At 33.0% G+C, this 14,635-nt stretch overlaps 2 protein-coding genes across 2 annotated transcripts; both read left to right on the top strand.

Moving 5' to 3' along the window:
- The first annotated feature begins 3,225 nt into the window (after positions 1-3,225).
- Positions 3,226-5,029, top strand: LOC137811013 (endochitinase). The gene is made up of 3 exons (XM_068612560.1): positions 3,226-3,673; positions 4,208-4,355; positions 4,465-5,029. Exons 1-3 carry the CDS (start codon positions 3,382-3,384, stop codon positions 4,835-4,837), a joined length of 813 nt encoding a protein of 270 aa, XP_068468661.1. The 5' UTR covers positions 3,226-3,381; the 3' UTR covers positions 4,838-5,029.
- Positions 5,030-12,388: 7,359 nt separating this feature from the next.
- On the top strand, positions 12,389-13,285 carry LOC137809239 (uncharacterized). Its single transcript, XM_068610373.1, has one exon. The coding sequence runs from the start codon at positions 12,389-12,391 to the stop codon at positions 13,283-13,285; it is 897 nt and encodes a 298-aa protein (XP_068466474.1).
- The last annotated feature ends 1,350 nt before the right edge of the window (positions 13,286-14,635 follow it).

Here is a 14,635-nt window from a genome sequence, read left to right as displayed (position 1 = left end):
GAAACAATAGGTTCGTATGGACCAAGGAATGCGAAGAGTCGTTTCTCAAGTTGAAGGAATACTTAGCCAGCCCACCAGTATTGTGCAAGCCACAGTTAGGTACCCCGCTTCGCTTGTACTTCGCCAACACAGATCGGGCGATAAGCTCGGTCCTCGTCCAGGAGCAGGACCATGTGCAAAAGCTAATATATTTTGTCAACAAAGTTTTGCAAGGGCCTGAGATGAGATACCAGGCCATAGAAAAGGCAGCCCTGACAGTGGTGTTTTCACCATGAAGGCTTCACCACTACTTCTAGAGTTTTACCATAATAATAATGACAAACCCCCCCATTCGCAAGGTCTTACAGAAGCCTGATGTGATAGGTCGAATGGTGCGTTGGGCGGTTGAGCTATCAGAGTTCGATGTACAGTACAAACCGAGAGGACTTATCAAAGGCCAGGTTTTTGCTGACTTCGTAGTAGAGCTCTCCTCGGTAGCCACGCACCAAGAGGAAGCAGGTTTCAAATGGGTCCTCTCCGTAGATGAATCCTCCAACCAACAGGGTAGTGGGGTTGACGTCATTCTGGAAGGACCAGATGGGTTGTTGATCGAGCAGGCCCTACGGTTTGCCTTCAAGGCCAGTAACAACCAAGCGGAGTATGAGACCTTGATCGCGGGAATGTTGCTAGTCAAAGAGATGGGTGCTAAGAGTTTGCTGGCAAAGAGTGACTCCCTGTTAGTAACAGGACAAGTTACGGGAGAATACCAGGCCAAGTTAGACATCGACGTCAGACTTTGACATCGAACCTCAGTGGTTCGGTTGCATTAATGGGCCACGTGAGTGGGTCCCAGAAATAATAATGAGTTATCATCCAGACGTAAGAAGGACCTAAGTCAGGGGAAGGTTCATGCATGTGGTGTGTATAGTACGTTCAGGTCTAGCACAAGAAAATAATCCTTGGAAGCGTTAAGGCCCGTAAGGGTTAGGGTTTCCAAGGAAAGACCGCATGCATGGCACGTGAATACTTAGGACACCTATAGAACAGATGGTCCTGCAGCGCTGGTGGATGAGTTGGTACCCTGGCGGCCATATTGTTAAGATTTTGCACTCCAAAAGAGGAAAGTCATGTGCATCGGCGGTGCTAAGCTTGTGCAACGCGTCACAAGATACCTCGCTAGTAACCCTAATTCCACTTAAGGAAAGATTCTCGTGGGGCAGGGAGTTGACCTAGATACAACCTATATAAAGAGTGGTAAGAACCCTAAAAAGGTACGTCGTTTCTAAGACTGAAACTGCTTTACATACTTATTGTTTCTTAGCCCAGTAGTAACTTGATCGTCGGAGTGCAATCAACAGTAGTAACTTGATCGTCGAAGGGCCCCCTCTGTTTCAACGGAGCCATTCTCGATCACCCGAGGAGAGAGCATAAACCACCATGAAATAGAAGAAGTCACCATCTGCCTTTGAAGTCAACGGCGGTTGAGTCAACCGGCAAGAACAATAGTTAATCCCCGTTTTTCTTCCACCACATTCATATATTTTTTCTGTACCCACATAAATATAAAAAAAATATCTTTTTTTATTGTGAAACCTATAAGTTAAAAATGTTTTTCAGATTATACAATTTAAAATTGTTTTTTGCTTTTGGATTTCACAATTTTGAAGTCATTTTTTCTTTAAAAAATACTTCCAAATTGTACAATGCAAAATCACTTTTGATTTATGGGCTACCAATTTAAAATTATTTTTTCCTTAAAAAAGCTTTCAACTAGAAGTCATTTTTACCTTTAGATTGTACAATCTAGAAGACTTCCATCATTTTAGCTATCTTTTTTCGTGGTATCACCATCAAGAATAAAACTATCACCAATATTGAGCTCATCGCCAACGACACTGTCATCTCTCTCGTGACTTCTATCCGCCACTCGTCCATTTTTCGACGGAGAAGGTCACATGACATCCAACTTGTACAATTTGAAATATTTTAAAAAAAAAATGAATTTCAAATTATGTAATCGAGTAACCAAATGAATTATGATTTGTGCAATCAAGAAAACACTTCACTTCCATATTATACTTTGTAAAAATATCAAAATGATTTTTTTTTCATTTTTATGGGGGTGCAAAAAGAATCTCAGAAAAAAAATGCCCTGCATGAACCCCCTTTACATACAGAACCCATTTGGCAATTACTTCCTGCACCCAATCAATTGCTTCTTGCACCCAACGAACTTTTTAAAACCCCATTCTACCATTGTCTTCTTTAACATTTGCAATTGAAGTTTTCGGACGTCCATGTCCGTATGGCTTATGGATATCATCATCCGGAATAGGGTTCTGCATTTCGAATGTACATATCCAGAAGATTTAAATGTGTTATGTAATGGGGATGCAGAAGTATACATACAATCTTCTGGACGAAGTCATCTGCATCACATAAATCACTTCCTTATAAGAAAATCTGGAAGTAAAAAATCACTTCCGCATAAAAGTATCCGAAACGCACAGGGCATGTTAAAACTCACTTTGTCTTCTCCGGTGACTTCGTTCTCTGTCGTTGTCGAACTCCCTCACAGACAATGGACGTCCTTTGCTCATAGGTTCGTGTTTGTTGAAGGGCTCGTTCAAGTGAAGCTTTTGTTGCCTTAGAGGAGAAATGCGAACGAAAGAATGGGAAAACGACAGTGGTTACTGGGTTGAGTGCGAAAATGAAAATGAAGAAGGAGGTGGTGACTGCTGCATTGCCTGCGAAAATGAAGGGGAGTTGAGTGTTGTGATTGGGTGCAAATTTCACTTAACCTAATTTCAATTTCATTAAAAATATTTTAATATTTTCGCATACACAATTGGATGTGAGTCTTAATTTGGTTGGGGGAGGGAGAATTAGCCAACCCACATTGTTTGTTTCTAACTTCCAAATGTTTGTTTGTTTGGGCCATTAAAACCATGAAGGCCTTTTCACGAAGGGATTTCTTTTTACAGCTCACGCTTTCGTCCGTCACTTCAAATACTAGAATCCTCTGGCACAGAGTGATTGCAGTGTAATTAGAGATGAGAGAGAACGTAAAGCATGGGTTAGAATTTGGGTGGAGAAAAAGTTACACGGAACTCCCATCATTAATCTCTCCCTTTCCTTTCCCAAAAGGACAACTCATTGACCCATTCCTTAATTTGTTTCCTTTCCACATGTGTGTGAAATCATGACCAAAAATCAATTAACTTAGCCCATGAAACAAGTTTCATCAACAAACCCAATCAAACTCCATTGACTCAAAATCTATCTCTACATATTATTTTCCAAGATGATGTCGTGAAACAGAGCATTGCCACCATATAAAAAAACCTTACTACTACGAGTACACACACACTTTCAGTCATAACTCATAAAACAAAACCACTTATGAAGTTAGACACTACCTTCTGCTTTGCCTTAGTTTCTATTTTGCTGGTAACCTCACCAGAGTTTCCTAGTGTCGTTGGAGACGATGTTGGCAGCATCATCAGCGAATCTTTATTTGAACAATTGCTGAAACACCGAAACGATCCAGTTTGTGAGGGTAAAGGGTTCTACACCTACAATGCTTTTCTCACAGCAGCAAGTTCCTTTGGAGCTTTTGGCAACACAGGTGATTTGGACACTCGCAAGAGGGAGCTTGTAGCTTTCCTAGCCCAATCCTCTCACGAGACCACAGGTTATATTCATCACTCATATAACTACTAGTTCATGTCTCATTAATTAATCAACTTATTAAGAAGTTCACTTTAAATTTTACTTGACGCAGACTTATAAAGTGGGAGATTTACTTCTATTTCTATTTATATATTATGTGCTCTTACAATTTATTTGTGATTCAATATTTTCTATCAAGTCTCTTCCGTCTTCTTTCTTTTCAGTCTTTTAGTTGTTCTTTCTACGTGTGAGTATGGATACCTATAAAAAAACTTCAACGCTCAAATCAGATAAATTTTATATCTAATTTTCTAATTCAAAATTGAAACAATCACTTCTTTCTACCATAAGTCTCCTCTTATTTAATTTATTTTTATTAGCTTTGATATTGCGTAAAGATCAGCGTAGTTCTAATCATTTTTTAATCAAACTTTATCTTTTTTAATAAATTTAATCTATTTAATTTGCGAATTAGCATGATTCTTGGTAGAACACCATCAAATGTCTTTATTTATAATGGATGTATCTCCAACTCAACTCATTTTGGGTGCGACAGGAGGATCACCAACTTCACCAGATGGACCATATGCATGGGGTTATTGCTTTGTAACAGAAAGAGATAAATCCAACAGGTACTGTGATGGGAAAGCACCATGTCCCGCAGGAAAATCATACTATGGTCGAGGGCCAATTCAACTGACACAGTAAGTGCATACATAGATATTCCTCACATTATTATTTCAAAAACTTTGTTTTTGTGATGGTGAGTCTACTGTGTTTGTTCGTTATTGATTTTTTGTGTTTGACAAATAGCAACTACAACTATGATCTAGCTGGAAATGCCTTAAAATTGGACCTGATAAACAATCCAGACTTGGTAGCCCACAATGCAGTGATATCATTCAAGACAGCTATATGGTTTTGGATGACACCACAGGATAATAAACCTTCATGCCACCAAGTGATCACTAATGCGTGGACACCATCTGCTACTGACATGGCAGCTAACAGAGTTCCAGGTTATGGTGTAATTACCAACATCATCAATGGTAAAGTTGAATGTGGGAATGTTCCCACTTCAAGCTCAGATAACAGGATCGGGTTTTATAAAAGCTTTTGTGACATTCTGGGACTCTCACATGGTGCCAACTTGGAATGTAGTAACCAAACGCCCTTTGGCAAATAATTGCACCACTTAACCAGTAATAAGAATAAGAACACAAGTACTTCCCTGTGTGATTCTGAATAAATTTGGCTATGTAAGCTCAAGTGTATGAGTTCAGCAAAAGGATTGCTCAAGTCCATATTGAGAACTTGTTGATCAATCATTTCTTGGTCCTAAAAGTATAAATGATACTTACTGTAGCCTTTAACTTTAGATACTACACATGTCAAATTTAATTTTGTAATCTAATTTCATCATCATAAGTTTTAATTTTTTTTATTAAGAATTAAATTATAAGTTTAACTTAACTTTATAAAATTATCAATAATATATTTTTTATACAAGATTGCCAACTGGTTTAATAACAGTTATATAAACGGTCTCAGATATAAATCCAACAAATTATTGTTAAAATAAATTCTAAATAATTTTGATTAAATATTAAAAAATAAATTTTAAGTCTAACCAAAATTTATAAAAATATATTTGTATCCACTTATATACTGTAAAACATTTTTATCTCTATTAGATCGATTTTATTATGAAATGTCATTGTCTTTATTAGATGATCTTGAATGATGAAATTGAATTGAATTTAGTTTAATTTATTTATTTTAATTAATATTTTATTAGATGATCTTGAATGATGAAATTGAATTTAATTTAATTTAATTTATTTACTTTAATTAATATCAGTTTAAGTAAATATGAGTTTATTTGATTTAAGTTAAGCTGAATAATTTCAATTATATATTATTGTATTCTTAATGTTTACAGAAGTTCAAAATTAACCTTTTCTTTTCTATGTTTCTCAATTGTTGTATAAGCCAACCAAGACATCACCCATAACGTGCATAAATAATCATTCTTAAAATACTAAAAGTAAAATCATAAAATAATAAATACAAATATATTTTTATAACTTAGCCTGTGCCAGGTGATTACTGTTCACCCGAATTGAAAAGGAAGGAAACATCACATTTGTATTTGGGTGTTTGTGGGTATTAGAGGGAGAGGAAAAGCGAAGAAAGTGAAAAAGGGTTCTATGTTAGGTTGAGAAGATTTGGTCAGAAAGTATTTGGTTTTACCATGTTACACATCACCTACTACCCTATGTGCCATAGCAGCCCGTGCCATGCAGTTGCAGATATTTCCTCCACATGAGATTCTCACGCATGAGATTCCATCTGCATAAACACAGATTCGTACAATGTTCGGTGGGTGATGAATAAATATGAGAGGGATGATAAATATGGAAGAGGAAAGGAGGTGAGTTATTTGTTTTGAGTTGAGGGAGTACCTTAGAAGTGGTCGGAGGTGCGCGGTTGTTAGAGGTTTGCAAGCGTTGGAGGTGTGCGGTTATCAGAGGTGCAAGGTGTGGTGGGGTTTCGTTAGTGGTGGTGTTGTTGGTGGTCGTTGGACGGTGGACAGTTTCGCTGGTAGTGGTGGTGGGTGGTGGTTCCGTTGGTGGTACTCGATGGATGGTTGTGGTTCGCGGTGGTCATTGGTGGTTCCGGCATGTTGTTCTCTACGTTTCTGCAGATAAATTTCATAGATAATGGATTTGGAATTGGAGAATGAAATCTAGAGGAGAAGGAATTTATAATGTTTACTTATTTGTTTTATTTTTTTTATTCATGTTAATAGATGTACGTTGTTGTCTTTTGATTTTCCAAGTTCTTTCGCTTAAACACATTAATGAGCATTAAAGAAATTTTGAATGAGTTATACTTTAATTTGCTAGTTAAAAAAAAACTTATTAATATTTAAATTTTTCTGATATTTAATACATAGAGTTTATGTATAATATTTAATTTTTTTCTAAAAATAAAGTAAAAAAGCTTTATAAATATTATTTTATATTTATAAAACAATTATAAGTATACAAAATATTTAAATATTTGACTTTTTCTAACATCAAGGAAAAAACTTTATAAATATTATTTTGAACCGGGTCTAAAATAATTATAAGTATACAAAATATTTAAATATCTAAAATACTACTTTATAGATTGTTTACGTATAATATTTAATTTTTTCCAAAATCAACTAAAAGAACTCATAAGTATTATTTTGAATTTATAAAATAATTACAAGTATATAGAATATTTAAATATTTTAAAATATTACTTTATAGATAGTCTACATATAATATTTTATTTTTTCTAAAATCAAGTAAAAGAATTTTATAAATATTATTCTGAATTTTTAAAATAATTATAAGTATACAGAATATTTAAATATTTTAAAATACATAGTCTACATATAATATTTTTTTTTCTAAAATCAAGTAAAAGAATTTTATAAACATTATTATTTTGAATTTATAAAATAATTATAACTATACAAAATATTTAAATATTTTAAAATACTTCGATAGTATATTTATTTTTTCTAAAATCAAGTAAAAAACTTTATAAATATTATTTTGAATTTGTAATACAACTATAACTATACCATTTTCCAGAGTTTATATATAATATTTTATTTAAAAATAAATAAATTTCTTTTAGTACTATTATTTTTCTAAAATGTGGTTTTTTAGACCTAATAATTAAACTTATATGATTGTCAAGGATTTGTAACCATGGATAACGATAATCATTTGGTATATGTATTTCGAAAATGTCGAGATGTCTAGCACGAATGATATGAATCTCGATGTAGTTGATGTTGATTTCACACTTTCACAAATACAAGAGCAACTCAAATTGTGAACACAAGTAGCAGCAATGACAATCCTTTGCATGATTGGATATGGATTGAATGTGTTGTGTGTGTTAACCAAGACAAATAATGCTATATCGGAGTTTATTCCACAAAAAGAGCGTCGTCGACAAGAATTGATGTCGTACTTGGTCCATAACTGAAAGATGTCGCGACATTATTCGCATGAGTCTGAAAGCATTTATTAATTTATGTCAACGAATAAGAGGAACGAGAATGGTTAAAGATGCATTCCGATCTACAGTTGAAGAACAAGTAGCTAAATTTTTACACATCATTGGTCATAATGTCAAGAATCGAAGTGTTTTGTTCTTCTTTCATAGGTCCAGGGAAACAATGTCTCATCACTTTCATAATGTTTTGAAGACAATATTGATGTTGCATGGAGAGTTCTTAATTCAACCAGCTGGGACTGAGGTTGAACCTCATATCTTAAAGAACAATTGATTTTTTCCATACTTTAAGGTATGAATATGAGAAAAATAGTTAAATATTTAATTTATGTTGTATGTAATGCAAGTTATTTATAAATGTGAAGTTGTTGTGTATTAGGATTGTTTGGGTGCCATAGATGGCACTCACGTCCGTGTTAAAGTCCCCCAAGCTGATGCTCCTCGTTTTCGTTGAAGAAAAGACTGGCCCATGCAAAACGTAATTGTTGCTTGTGATTTTGACATGAAATTCACATTTGTTCTTGTCGGATGGGAAGAAACAACCTCCGATTTCAGGATATTGAAGGATGCGTTTGTACGAGAGGATCCATTGGTCATTCTGGAAGGTTAGTTGAACGTGTTTTCAAGTGCAATAAATATTCATTTGGTCACATGACTTATAAGCAATAATTATTAATGGATGGTTGTAGGCAAATATTACCTTGGAGATGCAGATTTTATGCTCAAAGCCCAAGTTATAACTCCATATCGCAGAGTTCGATACCATCTAAAAAAGTATTCCCGAAGAGATCCACAAAATGTTCGTGAGTTGTTTAATCATCGTCATTCCTCACTAAGAAATGTTATCGAAAGAACATTTGGTGTCCTAAAAAAGCGATTTCCAATTATCGCTAGCGAAACAGAGTCTCATTACTTTGTGGACACTATGACCGATATTGTTTTAGCATGTTGTATTCTTCATAACTTTCTTCGCGGGGTGGATAATGATGACTCTTTGTTGAAAGAAGTTGACCGTGAGTTGATGCAAGGAGATATAGATGCGTCACACTCGCAAACGCGTGAGGAAGACTATAGGCTCGGGTCACAAATTAAGAATACTATAGCGAATGAAATGTGGATAGGTTATTGTAATAATTAATTTTATGTAACATCCCTGAACTTATATTTATATTGTTGTAAGAACAATTTCATGGTTTAATGTTGACATTCCACCTTTATTAATATTTACGTATAAAACTATTTATGTTATTGCAAAAGTTTAACCTTTTTTATTAGGTTTTATCATAGATCACGGGAAGGGTATTGCTTCAGAGTTATTTGCAGGTGTCTGTGAAGACAAAAAATGGACTACCAACATGGATTTCTGACTACTGAATGCCATGATCGATGAGGCATCTATGGGTAACTGCATTGATGGTAGTTGGATGACGCAGGGTTACACAAACATCGTTAAATCCTTACATCAGAGGGGATTGGTAGGGATTACAAAAAATAATGTGAAGAACAGACAGAAAAGCCTTAAGGACAGATGGTGTGAGATCCATGATCTATTTAGTGGACATAGTGGTTTCGCTTGGAATCCAAGCACGAAAATTTTCGAGGTTGAGGATGAAGTGTGGGATATCTTGATAAAGGTAACGTATTCAACCTGATGTTCACTTATCGCATACATTAATCAATAATTATGAATATGAGTGTATTTCTTTTCATTAATGAACAGGCAAAGCCCTCGGCCGCAAAGTGGCGTGTTAATCCCATCAGGCACTTACAAGTGGGAGAACAACATAGCAGTCATCTAGTCGAACTCAATCTCGTCATTTTAATGTATATCTAATGATCACAATATGAAGGACATCCCAAAGGAGCCAAAATTGGATGCGACTCAGTGCGAAACTCCTCGCTCAGTTGATCCTAATGTTGATTCATACAGCCTTGGCCCTAATCTAGCACCCCCATTGGTGCCACCTCAACCATCCCAGCCATCAGGTGGTACTTCTTCTTCTAGAGGCTAAAAAAGAAAAGTCCCCATGGTAGACGTCATTGATCTGCAACTGGAAAGGCTTAACACAAGGTTTGAAAGGATTAACTGATATCCTTGGGAGGGGTAATGATAAGTCAGATAGGTTATGTCATATTGCTGAGCGACAAGCCATTTCATTTGAGGTTGTTGCTTTGTCATCACAGCGAGTGGCTAATGCTACAAAAGAAAATCTGCAATATAATAGACGCCATGTTGTTGCAAAAGAAGAACGAAACTCCATATTTTGTGAATACACGCGCACACTCCGTCGTACATCGACTTTCCAGTACTATGAATCTGATATCTAGGAAATGTTAGTGGAGATGAACATACAGGATGAAGATTTGTTGGATAACTGTTATGATTTCTTGTGTGGTCATCTTAATGCGGTAAAACAACTCTTTAGTCTGCCTCTCGAGTAGAGAATTAGAAAGCTGGTCAAGATAATAACTACAAATCCCTAAATTACGTAAACAATTGGTTGTATTTTATTATGCATATGTGTTTTTCTTTTCGAATCTGTAATTTTATTTATGACATGAATCCCTAAACAAAATAAGGATTTTCATGACTCTTTTGAATGATACATATTTTAATGTATCATTAATATGTATCACATTCATATGACTTTCCGAAACATTATTATTATTATTATTATTCACAAAATTTATCAATGAATTTTGGTTTAATAAACTAAAATACTGCATTAATATTTATTTCATAAAAAAATTCCTTTATCGAATTATAACTCCAACACATTATCAAAAATTATTTGTTCCAGTATCAAAAATAATCTTTTAATTACATATAACTATAATTGAAAAATAAATAATTCACAATTACTACTTTGTTCTAAATAAAGTTTATGAATCATAAATATGATCCAAAAATTTTTATATAATTTATATTTTTCCGAAGTTAGCTCCAACACTGTATAAAAATAATGTTTCAATTGCTGAAAAAATAATTTTAATTAAAAACAATTATAATTCACAAATAATCAATCAAATTAATTTGTTATCAATTTTTAAATGTAAGGGCAAATGTGTAAAGTTATATTTTTATCAATTAAAAGAATACAATTTCAATCACACCCATTACATCACTCAGAAACTTTTATAAAACTTTTATAAACTTTCCATATACTTTCTACTCTATTTACCTTAATCTAAAAACTCTTATGCTTTCTCTTCAAATCATCTCAAATTCATTCTTTAATTTCCACTTCCTAATCCAAATAAAGCCTTAATGAATTTGGATTCCACCAAATAAGTCATACACAAACATTTATTTAAAATAATATATGCCATGTGAAATATTTACTCACAATAAAAAAACAACATTCGTATCATAGAAAATAAATTGTATTTTTTTTTATAAAATAAGTCTTAAATAAATAATATTTTTATTACATGGATTTATCAAATTTAAAATTCAACATGTTACTAAAAAGATTTTAATTATGTAAAAAAAACTCAACATAAGTTAATAACCTGGATTATGTTGATTTGAACGGACTTATACCCCTAGAATTAATTTCATATAATTCACATGTATTTTTTTATTCTTTATATATGAATTGAAATTCCTTATTACTTTTTTCTAAATAAGGTTATTTATTTATTTATTTGCATTTTTTCACCGTTATCCTATTTTTATATTACACTGTTTACTACAATTATCATATCATTTATAATATTTAGTTTATTAATTCAATATTATACTTCAAGAAATTGATACCAAAATTTCTTTCTAAATGACAAGCATAATGATTTGAATTGATTTTTTCTCTAAAGGAAATAAGTAAATATGTATTAATTTTTTATTTAAGTATTCCTTTGAAGTTTATTTAAATTAAGAATAGCCACAGAATAATTGAAGTAGGTTTCATAACAATAGTTTTTTTTTTCATACACTAAACTAAGGTTAGTGGATTAATTAAAGGTTAAAAATTAAGTGTTAAATGTTTTAAAATTAACCAGATCAATTTATTTTGCCTGACCACAATATTTTGTTGTATTACGAGACATAAATTGTCTGGAATCTTCCAGCACATAGAATACAACGTTAAACGAAGAAAATGTATTTGCATTATTGATGTTTGACGGAATAACCCTATACCTCCTCACACCAAAACCTAGATTCTCCCTCTACATTTCGTGCTAGATCCTGCTTTCTTTGTCATTTTCGTTTTACCTTTTCTAATCCTTTTTCATGTACAGTGTTACATTTTATCATCATTAAAAACAACACAATCATACACTGCCAGCTTCAGGATTTCATCAACAAATGCCACTGCTTCAATTGAATCTTTCAAGCAGATCCTTCTGCCAATGATTGGGGAGACAATAAGGAATGTTATTCTTCCAATTAACACATGTCTGCAATCTTAGCCTCCTAAACAATTTCTTATGCACCATATGTTGCCACTGGAATCACCAAGAGACTAAACAAAGCATTTGGTACTAAACATTGTTGGCTGAAATGTCAAAAAAATCTTCAATATTGGTAAGGGGATACTTACTTCCACAACATGAATAAAACATATTACTTGCCATAGAGGGTCCATGGTGGTACTTTCTATATATATGTCTTGTTACAACCCTGAGAAATTCATTAGTGTTTCAGAACAATTAGCAACATAGGAAAAACATGTCTGTCTCACACATAGCCAAGGAATTTCACTACCATGTTAGATCCATTAGCTTGCCTTGTAGAATACATTCTTCATTACCCAAAATCGAAATAGTGTTGAAGAGGATGAAGACTTGGGAAGCCTCATCACAATCACAGAGTGAGGCTATCAAAGAAGGTCTAAAAGGGCTTGCAGAGTTGTATAATTGTGTAGAGGAACTTGTTGGTTGTCCACTCACTCAGCAAGCTCTTCTACGCCATGAAGGAAAGCATGTAGAGAAGCCACTTGACATGTCAGTTTATTTGCTTGACACGTGTGGATCAGCAAGAGAATTGTTGACACAGATGAAGGAACATGTGCTAGACCTTCAATCAGCCTTGCGGAGAAAGGGTGTGGATTCAAGTGTCAATAGCCAAATTTGTGGTTACATTTGTTTTAGAAAGAATGCAAGAAAAGACATCACAAAAAGACTCAAAGCATTAAAGAAAATGGAGAATGGTTTTAAATTGTATACATACCCTCTCTTGGACTTAGACCACCATCTACTAATGGTGATCAATGTGCTAAGAGAAATAAGCAAAATCACCATCTCATTTTTCAAGAAACTCTTACTTTTCATGTGTGCACCAGTGTTGAAGAAAAACATTGGTGGGTGGTCAATGTTGAGCAGAATGGTGTCCACCAGTGTTGATAAGGAAAATAAGGTCATAAATGAGATGGGGGACATTGATGTTGCTCTCTGCAACTTCCATAAGCGTTGTAAGAAAATTGATGCTAAAACAGAAGTACAAATTGTAAAGAGAGGATTAGGGGAAGTAGAGGGGAGCATTAGAGAATTGGAGGCAGGACTAGATTGTCTCTTTAGGTGCATGATACAACAAAGGGTGTCACTTCTTAATCTTCTCACTTCATAAAGATTTTTGAATTTTTGTAAGTGTGTAACTGTTAGAATGTTGTAATTTTGGCAACTTTCAAATGTCATTTTCTAGATTTGGTAGGATGAAGTTTTTCGAGTATAAAGGGAGGTGATATATTCAGAGTCTAAGTTAACACACTCCCATTTGATAACTAACAATTTCTCAAAAATTATATATCCACTACCTAACTAATAGAGATTTACAAAATATTATGTAAGTGAATAAAAATCGATGTTAATGGTAGTTTACTTTATAGTTCGACATTAACTATTCATGTTATTCAATGTTCCATCTTAACTACCAAGTAATTTTTAATACATCTTAATAATGTGACACACGTAAAGAAGAACGTGACCTAAATGAGTATTACAAAGTAGTCACTTTATTTTAGTGTGTACTTAAGCTCATGAGCTTATAAGTATCTCAATCCTCTCAGAAAATAGATATATCTTATTATTCATTGACTTATATATAAAATCATATAATGACTTTAAAGTCAGAGGATTTTCTACAAGTGGAACATCACTCATTGAAACAACTTTGAAATTATTGTCATATCCATATATACATTGAAAGAATGACAACCCACTCTCTATAAGAATATGTAATATTTAACAAATTATCCTTTGTCACATCAATCTTATTTGTCATCGGATAAATGTTAACTATTTTTTTTTTTAAAAAGTATCAATGGCACTGGATTTTTAGCTTTTTCCTAACAGTAACTCATGCTTTGATATATTGACTTAGCCTATAGTCATGATGTTATGCTTAAAATTGGAGTCTTGGAGTTTTAAAATTATTAACTTTTAAATTTAAAATTCTCACTCATAAAAATGAAACAAATATTTGTATTGAAACAAATTTTGTAAAAATATCCTAAAAATAATATGAGATAATGAGATGTATATGAAATAAAACTTCATGTTATGTTATGTTATGCAATTTGCATTGGAAATAACTTTAGGCACAAATTAATTTAGATATATATATATATATATATATATTTTTTTTTTTGAAAAAAATTACGGCCAGATTATTTGCAAATTTACTAGAGTGCTGATATTTTGACTTTTACACTTCTTAAAAGAAGCTTTACAGTCCACTTTAATAATATAATAATATATATTATAATTTTAAATTTAAATTAAAATAAATATTATAAAGATATTATTATTTTAAATTGTTAAAGGAGTTTATTTATTTATTTTCAACCGTCATTAAGTATTATGATTCTGGAAAACCCTATTTGATATATTAAAGTCAAATAAATGAACAATTTTCTTAACCTCTTTTGTTTACCAAATGTTTTCTTATTTATGTTTTGTAAATGAATTTTTGTTACAA

Source organism: Phaseolus vulgaris, chromosome 2 (assembly GCF_051622355.1).
Source record: "Phaseolus vulgaris cultivar YP4 chromosome 2, ASM5162235v1, whole genome shotgun sequence".
Taxonomy (NCBI): Eukaryota; Viridiplantae; Streptophyta; class Magnoliopsida; order Fabales; family Fabaceae; genus Phaseolus; species Phaseolus vulgaris.
This window is presented reverse-complemented; position numbering and strand designations above follow the sequence as displayed.

What these genes read in the sequence shown, in the direction of transcription:
- LOC137811013 (XM_068612560.1), top strand. Translation starts at nt 3,382, where the DNA reads ATGAAGTTAGACACTACCTTCTGCTTTGCCTTAGTTTCTATTTTGCTG. An exon ending in ATCCTCTCACGAGACCACAG is followed by an intron (nt 3,674 to 4,207) that starts GTTATATTCATC and finishes TGGGTGCGACAG; the next exon opens with GAGGATCACCAACTTCACCA. An exon ending in GGGCCAATTCAACTGACACA is followed by an intron (nt 4,356 to 4,464) that starts GTAAGTGCATAC and finishes TTTGACAAATAG; the next exon opens with CAACTACAACTATGATCTAG.
- LOC137809239 (XM_068610373.1), top strand. Translation starts at nt 12,389, where the DNA reads ATGTCTGTCTCACACATAGCCAAGGAATTTCACTACCATGTTAGATCC.